Source organism: Heterocephalus glaber, unplaced genomic scaffold, assembly GCF_053883595.1.
Source record: "Heterocephalus glaber isolate CG9 unplaced genomic scaffold, H.glaber_assembly_v1.0 deba00000470, whole genome shotgun sequence".
Classification (NCBI taxonomy): Eukaryota; Metazoa; Chordata; class Mammalia; order Rodentia; family Bathyergidae; genus Heterocephalus; species Heterocephalus glaber.
Window position 1 is genome coordinate 16,102,277 of NW_028258145.1, and position 9,880 is coordinate 16,112,156.

Genomic DNA, 9,880 nt, shown 5'->3' on the forward strand with positions numbered 1-9,880 from the left:
GGCCCTTGGAGTTGCCATGAGTGGCTGTGTCCGGGATCAGGGAGAGAGCATCCTTGGCTCATGTCCATCAGCCTAGTCCACCCTGTCAGGCTACCCACTTTCCAGGAAGATGTCACCTCTCCACCTGCTGGGCCAGGTCCTTGACCAGCTTCTGAGCCAGCCATGTTCCCTGTGCTGTTCCCAGTCTGCAGGTACTTCCTGGAACAGGGTAGGCAGGAAGTACAGACCTAGGCACAGGGTCCACAGGGAGTTGTTTCACAGGTCCTTCTCTTTTTCAGATACCAGAAAAGTTGCACCTGACTTAGGCTTTCTCAGAGGCTTCTGGGATTGACGCTGACTTTCCCTTTAGAAAAACTTTCATGCCTCTCCTTCCTATTCCCCAGATTAGAGCCCTGAACACTGCAGTATGTGGTGAATCATTTGAAAGCCATGACCAAGGGAAAATGGTCTGGATGTGAGATTTCTATGCCAGGTATCCCTTTTATCTAAGGAGAGATGTCAGGCAGTCGGCTTGGTGCATGAGATAGCATGGTGTACCTGGGGTACGGCCTGTAGATCCTCCCAAACTAAATACTTGGTAAATAGGATTGGGTTGGGGTAGCAATGATTGTTTCACTGTTGTTTACCTTGGTGATTCTTCATTGTTTTTAGGCTCCTCCTCCTCCTCCTCTTCCTTCCCTTCCTCTACCTCCTTCTTTCTCTGGTATGTGAGAGATCAAACCCAGGACCTCATGTATACATTGAGCCATACGTCCAGCCACTAAGCTTTACTGATTCACTTCCTGACACCTATTGGATGAGTTCTTTAGGCAGTGGGGTGGACAACATCTCAGGAATGGCTTGAATTTAGCCCTGGCTAGACCATTACAAGGTTATCAAACAGACATAGCCAGGCTGTTAACCCAGGCTCAGAGCTTCAGGTCGTGTGTGTGTCCCAGATGCCATCTGGAATTGCACAGTACTCTGGGATCTAGATGAAATGAGCTTGAATTCCCCCAAAGCCTCACCTAAGATTTCTGAGGATGCTGGTGGAGAAGGAATTCATGTGGACATTCTGCTTCCTAGAACTGCTTTTAGGAGAACTGTCTTGGCCCCATCACATCAATCCAGAAATGAAACTCAAGTTCCCATCTTTTTCCACTTGCGTATAAAATGATTCATGCACTACATCTTGCTAAACCTTTGGAAGGAGCAGGGAAGGAATTAAAGAAAGATGGAATTAAAGGAAGCAGCTTCATATGCCACACCACCCTTCCTAGAACTCTTGCCTTATGGCCACTGCGAGTCTCTTAGTAGCCCATTTCCCCAAACCCTCGCACTGGCCCCTCTCTTCTCCCCTGGGAGGAGACACTCCAGCATTTCCTGCTGTCCTGTGCAACAGGGCAGCCCTTGCCTGGGCCAGCGTGGTTTGTACTGACACACAGACCTGGGGTCTCACTCATTATCTCTCCCAAGCAGCTTATCCATATCCAGTCATTTACACACACACACACACACACACACACACACACACACACACACACACACCCTTGCTGGTCATCTCCAGTCATTCAGTGCCCTAAGGGTGGACTGCTGACCTGACTACTCTTTATCTCTCATTTTCCCTCAACCAGAAGAGCCATGGCTTCATTATCTTTTGCTGAACTTTATCTCACAGATTGAGCTCCTGTTTACTTGGAACACCAAGGAAAGTGGACAGTGGCAAAGGCTACATGGAGAAATTATGCCAGTGCAGTCAGAATGGGGCATTTGTGAAGTGAGCTCATAGGATTCATAGAGGAGACAGGATAGAATGGAAGATGGAGTGACGTGGACACAGACACAGAGGCATGGATATCCCTGATGTGTTCAGCTGGGCCTGTGACTGTGACCAGAGAAAGAAGGACACAGCTGGAAAGTTAAACTAGAGCTGGCAGCCTGCTAGAAGTTCAGGCAGTAGCAACTATTTACCAAGCCCCAAATTGGAGCTCATGGCAGCAAAGGGAGAGTGCCATTGGGAGTGGTCATCATGGCCAGGACACAGGACACCAGGGACCTCCTCAGTATTTGGATCTGGGGCCTCAGGAGCAATTGGAGCCAGCAGAGGCAGAGGCTTATATCCAGAGGAGTGAGGTGCTCAGGCTGTGCTAGAGGATGATCTGTCTAACCACAGTGCAGAGGCCTGGAGGGTGGGAGACTGGAGGCTGCAAGTGAAGAGGCCGATGCCAAGGTCCAGAAAGAGGTGGAAGGGACATAGGGGTGAGGGTGCTTGTCTAGAGCTGCCTCAGAGGCAGGAATTGGGGGCTGTAGAGCCACTGGGTGCCATCACCTCTGTGCTTCATGACAAACAGGAGCATCCCGAGGTCTGGTCAAGGCCAGTGCCAGTCAGGGGGTTCCACAGGCCAAGTTCCCCACAAGTCACCCCAAGTCCCTGTTCCCTCCTCCTGGGCAGGGATGGGGGAAGTCAGCAGATACTGCCCCCTCCTTTCCCTTACCTTGTCCCTGCCTATAATATGCATCTCAACTTTCACACACCTGGCTGACATCCTCAGTACCTGCCCTGAAGTGTGTGTGGACTTTGCACTTCAGAAGAGGGACTGCTTGGAGTTGTGGAGTTACCCAGAGTTTCCTGTATCATTCAAGAGGAATTCCCTGAATGGAAAACAGCACTAGGGGCTGATTTCAATTCTGCAGAAATTAAGTGTGTGTAAAGTAAGTATAGAAAATGATCCTATGGCTATGTAAATAAAGTTATGAGTTCAAAGACATTTCTCTGTTTACACACACATGCACATATGTATGAATGTATATCTACATGTTATCACACACATTCATGCATACCCATGGACAAACACATATACATATACATATGCACACAACACATATATGTCCATATATATGGGGTTTTTTTCAGGTACTGGGAATTGAGCTCAGGACCTTGAGCTTGCCAGGTAGGCATGGTGCCACTGAGCTACATCGCTGTCCCTCATATGTCTCTCTCTCTATACATATATGAGACAGGAAGATAGCATGTGGCTGTAACTAGCTGGGAAAGTGGGGAAGGTGGCAAGATCCTGGGATACATGCTCAGAACAATTCTCAGAGCCCTGCACGTGGCCTTCTTGCATGAACTCCAGGAGGTTTTTGATGGGGTGACCTGGATGTGACACCAGTGTGGGGGATATAAAAAGTGCTTTATATTGTCTGTGCATGGTAGTCCACCCTACACTGTAGGATGTATTTTTATTTTTCTTCCTTTTTTCCTACTTTTACTTGGCTTACTCAAAGAGCCTGGTTTTTTCCCCCTACCTTCCTGGGGTTTTTTTTCTTTTTCCCTATCTTTAATAAATGTGAAACTCTGTCACTGAAATAAATGTAACATAGTGTCCCCTATTGTTTTATTCAAGTCTTTCTTTGGGATAGAAAGAACCTAAAAATTACCTGTTAGAAGGAGACTCCGGCACCCCAAAATCTGGTAACATATCTACTCATACAAGGTGTGGTAAAAAATACAGTATTTACATTTTTAAATAAAATTTTTTGCAGTAAAACACACATTGCCACGAATCCTCCTCAAAATACTCCCCCTTGATTTGAACACACTTATCCTATCATCCCTCTTACTCTCAAAAGCAATTCTAGAAGCCTGTTTCATGTCTTTAGTTGCACTATCACACTGCCTCAATGTCTTGAATTGATTCAAATCTTTCACCTTTCATGGTCATTTGAATCTGGGGGAGAGCTGGAAGTTGCATTCTACCAGATCTGATGAATAAGGTGGATGAGGACACACCATCATGTTTTTAAGAGCCTGCCTTTCCATTGGATGGCAATCAGTACCAACATTCATCATATTTGTTTATCATATTTTAGGAAGACTTTCACAAAAGAAGACTTCCAGAACTGCTTCTGAAAGTGGCAAGAATGATGGGATAAGTGTGTTTGAAGCGAGACAGACTATTTTGAGGGGAACTAATGAATTAATACATTTTAAAAATTTAAACATTAACTATGTTTTGATCATACTTTGTATGTGTATAATGTGCATACATACACATTTCACACATACACTGAGTTCATGAGGGGTGGGATGTCACCTTAAATGCTAGGGGCCCTGAACTCTACACTTGATAGCTGTTTAATGTTTGATGTGTTTGCTTAATTATATGGCTCTGTTGGCCTGTCCTGTTTGTTTATCTTTGATCATTGCTCTTGGAAGTTAATGTTTGAACCTAGTTATAAAGAAATTACAGTCACCGACCTATGGCCCTATATAGAGAGAGGAGGAAGCCCATATAAAGCTGCAAACAGTGGCCAGCCCAGCCAGCAGAGCTGTGGGCCAGCAGTGGGGAGGGAGCCTCTTGGCCACCATGAGTTTCTCTGGCAAGTACCAGCTACAGAGCCAGGAGAACGCCGAGCCTTTCATGAGGGCAGCTGGTGAGTGCTACACAGGCCATCAAGGCCACAGGTCACTGAAGTGAAGGTCTGGCCCCTTCGGGGGCTATGGCTATTCAATGTCAGATGTTCGGATGGGAGGCAAGGTTCAAGTTACAAACAAATTAGAGATGACTTTGGTGATCTCTTGCCACTTGTGCTATTGCTTACTGGATGAGATCACCAAGAGACAAGTGGGAAGAGCACTGAACTAGGGTGGGATCTGCATCAAAGCCCACATCCACTGGTACTTCTTTGCAAGACCCCGTTCACTCATTCATTCATGCATTCAGTTCTTCAGTCATGCATTTTCTGATTCAAGGGCAACCTCATGTCAAGCACTGTGCTAGATACATTGCAGGGAAAAAAAAGAATGAAGAGCAACTTTCCAAGGTCACAGTTTACAGAGCAAAGAGAAGAAATAAATGTAACATAGTGTCCCCTAACATGTAGAGGGGGTGTCTCTGTACCAGGCACTGGACTAGGCACTTGTTATACAGTGCTCCATTTGATCCTCATCAAAAACTCTGAGTTGGGAACAATTATTTTTCTGTTTTACAATTGAGGCTGAGAAAAATAAGTTTCCATGACCAGGGTCACATGGTAGGAAGTGTTTGGGTTGGGACTGGAAGTAGGCACTGCTTCCCACGGACCCAGTTTAACCCTCTGCCTCCCACAGTGCAGGGTGTGGAGGGAGGCAAAGAGGGGAGGTGGTGGTGAAGGGGAGCCTGGGAAGAGGAGCAGTGCCCATTAGGGGACAGGGGAGGGGAGGGTGTGCCAGGCAGAGGGAGCCCTGTGAGCAGAGGGAGGAGTGAGGCAAGGAGGGTGTGGAGAGGGCGAAGAGCATGGAAACAGCGAGCGTGGGGAAGGAGGACCCTTTGGGAATTCAGGTCTTCTTCCACCCATAAGTCACTGCACTTCTATGTCTGGAGTCCCCTCTCTGTGCAGTAGGATCTGCCACTCATGCTGTAAGGACATCCCATGAGCCTCCATTCCTATAACAGCCCAGTTAGTCTGGAACAGCCCCACTTTGTACACATGTAGTGTACTGGCCTAAAAGTACATCCAGTTTGAGTGGCCCAGTTTGGAAGAAGAACTCTCTGGTACCACTAGATATGGAGGACAAAATGCTTACACTCCCACAGCAGATGCATCAGAGTATGAGGAAGCAAGGCATGAGAGGAATCAAGAAGCAGGAATCCCACAAGGGAGGAAAGAAAGATTACAGCATCCAGACCAAGCCCTCTCCTTCCCTTTCCAAGGCTACAGCCCTTGCCACTCACAGGTCCCCAGTATCTGTGGCCTCTGCCTGTAATAGTTTCCCTTGTCTGCCTTGGTCTTGTAATCCCTACCGCTGCTGTCTCTAAACCTTGGATGGTTTCCACCAGGGCTGGCTGAGGACCTCATCCAGAAGGTGAAGGACATTAAGGAGGTGACGGAAATTGTGCAGAATGGGAAACACTTCAAGTACACCATCACTGCTGGGGAAAAAGTGATCCAGAATGAGTTCACCCTGGGTGAGGAGAGTGAGGTAGAGACTACTACTGGAGAGAAAGGGAAGGTAGGAGCCGCTGCTCTTTCTATGCTCTGCTTCCAGAACTTTCCCGGAAGGCTGGCCCCAGGGCTTCCTGCCTCAAGGTTTCTGTGCCTCCCTGTTTCCATCCTAGATACCCCATCTCCAAGACCAACTCTTGGATGGGAGAAGCAAAGAACATGTAGGAAAGCTGGTTTTGTTTTCCCGGAGGCTGCCTGGGGGGTGCTGGCCCCCAAAGTTGAGGTCTCCTGGGTGGAACACATGAAAGGAACTAGACACAGAGCAGAATTCCATGTCTCAGGTTCTCTTTGGCCAGGTTTCTGGCTCTCAATGTCCCTTGAAGAGGGCCCAACAATGGGCAAGTGGAGGCCAGTGAAAATCCTTAACTTAGCCCAAATTGCTCTGATCTTAGCTGAGCCCAGAGCAGGTGGTAATAGGGGCAAAGGTCTTGGATGAGGTGCTGGCAACACCGGAATCTCCAGGCCTAGGTGGACACTTAGACCACACCTTGGGGTGGCCACTAAGCTGATGGCCTTGGCTACCTCATCTGTGCACAGGAGAAGTCAGCCTGTCAGACCAAGGGAAGTGGGCAGGGCGGCTCCATCCCCACAGGTCTGGAGCTCCAGGGCACAATGACACCTAGGACCTGACCTCTGCTCCTCCCCATGATGCACTGCACACCCCACTGTAGCCAGCACCACCCGGCAGCCGTCTTCCTGCTCCCCAGATGGCTCTGTGCATGGGGCTCAGCAGCTCTGTCTTCAGCGCTTCCCATTGCTCTTTATTTCTGCCTCTCCAGATACAATGTCAGAGACTGAGGCAAATCTCAGGACTTTCTTGGCTATGCCCATGGGAAGGGGCAGCCACTGTGGGTTCTACCACAGGCCTTTTCCAGCTGTCCATGTGGAAGGAAATGTTTAACCCTGGCAGTGTCCTCCTCTCCTTGTTGGATTTCCATGTTTGCTCCTCCTGGATGTCTAAGGCTTGGAAAGGAGACCATACAGGAACCATGAATGTTCCTGGGAGGACCATGCAGAGCAGAGCAAAGTGTGTGCAGGGTTCTGATTTCTGACACTGCCTCCTCCATTAGCTTGGAGAATTGAGACTTTATTGCTTCTATTTCAGCATTTGTCCTGGGGACCACTCAGGTGTCCTGTGTGCTTTTCTAGACCACACACCATGGGTTGAAGTTCTGACAGAAGACATCCTGAGGTTTTCTTTCTGTCTTCTGTGCCCCTCTCTTCTGTCAGAACTGAGGGTTGGGAGCACTGAGACCAGAGGTGTTGTAAGCTGACACCTGCACAGGAGAACCAACTCATTAGTGAGGGTCTCACTCTCCACAGACCCTTCCTCACAGGCCTCTCTGTGCCCCACAGGTGGTGGTCAACATGGAAGGTGACAACAAGCTCGTGACAACTTTCAAAAACATCAAGTCTGTGACTGAAGTAAATGGGGACACATTGATCAGCGTAAGTGGGGGCTCTGAGCTTGTAAATCTGGGTGCTGGAGGAAGGAGGTGAAGGGTGAGGAGCAGCTGCACCCCTCACCCCATGCCTCACTTTCCTCTCCTGAGCCCCAAATTCTCCACCTTTCTGTATCTGCTGCCGCTTCACTGAGGTTCCCTTATGTGCCAGGAAGTTTACATAGCATCTCTAAGCTTCCCAACAGCAATTTTCTAAAGGGGAAAGTGGGCCAACAAACAGCCATGAAATGGCGGAGCCAGGGTTCCTCTGAGCTGGGTCAGCCTTCTGGGCTGCCATCCACAGTCACTCTCAGGGGACGTTGCTCAGACACCAGACTGTGTGAGTTTGTGTACTTAGGTGTGGTCTAAAAATTCGACAAATGTTTACATTTTTAAAATGTATTACAGTAGGACATGTTGCCATAATCCCCCTCATAATGCTCCACTCCCTTCAGACAGACTTTAGTGTCTTCGGTTGTGTGGTCATGACTGGCTCAATATTCTGAATTGATTCTAAATCCTTACCTTTCATGATCATTTTGTCTTTTGGAAAAGCCAGGAGTCATGTGGTGCCAGATCTGATGAATAAGATAGAGGAAGACCCACCATAGTGTTTTTATTGCCTACATTTCAGTTGGTTGGCCCTTGGCAGTGACATTCACAGTTGTTTGATCACACCTCATAAAGACACTCACAAAAGACCATGTCCAGAGTTGCTTTAGGAATAGACAAGAATGAGGGATAAGTGTGTTCAAAGTGAGGGGGAACATTTTGAAGGAGTTTAATGGCAATATGTCCTGCCCTCCTTCTTTCCCTCCTGCCTGCCCACCCCCACCTCCTCTCCCCTGTTTCCTGATGCCATGGAGTATGAGAGGAGTTTGGCAGGAGAGGCACAGGGACATGCAGAGCAACCAACACAGCTCATATTTCTAGTTTCCAATGGGACAAAGCTCAGAGTAGAGGGCAGAAATCTCTTCATCTGCAGGGGTCCCCTCTTGCAGGCCTCATGGCTCACATAGCACCTCTTCCCATGGATGCAGTGGCCTCACACAAGGAGGCTTTGTTTGACCAAAATATCAGGCTCTTTCGTTGCTTCTATGCTATCACAGTAATAAATAGCCACAGCCCTTTCTCCTGCCTCAGCACTAACCACAAGCCAGAGAGTCCTCCAGCTGCCCTATCAGTTCCAGGGGCCTAATAAATGCCTTTACCCATTTGTCGGTATAGAATCACATTTGTGACAAATGCATGGCCAGTATGAGTGTCACACTCCAGGTCTGCAGTTGTCTTCATTGCTTGGCTGTTAGTCAGATCCTATCCCAAGTTTTAGAGTGAATCTGCAGTATGTATCATGCAGTTGTGTCCCCCTCAGTCTTCTTTGCTCTGAAAGTTTGCTTTAGGGAGTCAGAGAAGGCAGAATCTAATCTAAGGAGGCTCTGGTCACCAGGTTCAAGTGGGAACATCCCTCAGGCAGTGGCAGTGTGAGCATCAACTCCCCACACTGGCACCTTTACAGCAGGACAGAGGAGCAGGAGATGAGGTGTCCAGGAGGAGACCTGGCCAACATCCTCTGATAGCTCCATCTTGCCTAATCCTCCTGTCTCCTGTGAGGCAGGTCAAATTGTTCTGTAGTCAGATCAACTGGTGTTCCATGCACATGTGTCCTTGGTGCTTAACATGGTTTTGATCCGTAGCTAGTGCTCAATATAACTTTGAGGCACTGGATTGGACTAGCCAGGGCTGGGTGATGTTTCTATCTCTGGCACTGATATATAAATGAATTCAGCAAATGGAAGCACAACTCTCCACAGAAGAAAGTGAAATGACAGACTTAACATAGAATTTAAAAAATAATTGTTACCTCTTCCTCTGGTCCTATGGAAAACAGAGGAATCATAAAGTTATTTCATGTATTACTATATTTTGGAGTATTTGGGATACCTTAATCATTTATTTTTACCATTTCACATCAGGTGAACATCTCATGATTTCTTTTCTGGCTTTTAGACCCTGATACTGGGTGACATTGTCTTCAAGAGAATCAGCAAGAAAATTTAGACAAGTCTGCATTTAAAATTCTTTACTGTATAAAATTAATGTAATAAAGTGAACTCTGTTTTAAGAAAATATCTCTTTTTTGTGGTGACTTCTTACTGATGATGTTGTTGGTATCACGAGCTCTGATCATTTGCCTTTTTGTAAATTTTTGTAACCACATGTTCTCCTCAATCAGGTGTTGAGTTTTTTTCTTGCCCTGAAACAGAATGTAAGCTGCCAGCCCATAACAGAAAAGTTAGGTGTGCCTGGATCTGCAAGGTGGCCCTAGAATGCCCTCCCCAGGCAACTAAGTGACAAAGAACCAGATCAAGGGCAGTAGGCTGTCCTTGGGTGGCTCCATACAGAGACAGAGACCAGGAGCCCTGGGCAAGCAAGGGAGAACTGTGCCCATGAGCAGAGCCATCATGGCCCAT

General features: G+C 47.6%; 1 protein-coding gene across 1 annotated transcript; it reads left to right on the forward strand.

Moving 5' to 3' along the window:
• The first annotated feature begins 4,245 nt into the window (after positions 1 to 4,245).
• On the forward strand, positions 4,246 to 9,536 carry LOC101716348 (fatty acid-binding protein, liver). The gene is made up of 4 exons (XM_004844557.4): positions 4,246 to 4,416; positions 5,802 to 5,974; positions 7,324 to 7,416; positions 9,417 to 9,536. Exons 1-4 carry the CDS (start codon positions 4,350 to 4,352, stop codon positions 9,465 to 9,467), a joined length of 384 nt encoding a protein of 127 aa, XP_004844614.1. The 5' UTR covers positions 4,246 to 4,349; the 3' UTR covers positions 9,468 to 9,536.
• Positions 9,537 to 9,880: the final 344 nt, after the last annotated feature.

Coding starts and splice junctions, on each gene's coding strand:
- LOC101716348 (XM_004844557.4), top strand. CDS start 4,350: ATGAGTTTCTCTGGCAAGTACCAGCTACAGAGCCAGGAGAACGCCGAG. Junction 5,975..7,323: donor CTACTGGAGAGAAAGGGAAG/GTAGGAGCCGCT, acceptor TGTGCCCCACAG/GTGGTGGTCAACATGGAAGG. Junction 7,417..9,416: donor ATGGGGACACATTGATCAGC/GTAAGTGGGGGC, acceptor TCTGGCTTTTAG/ACCCTGATACTGGGTGACAT.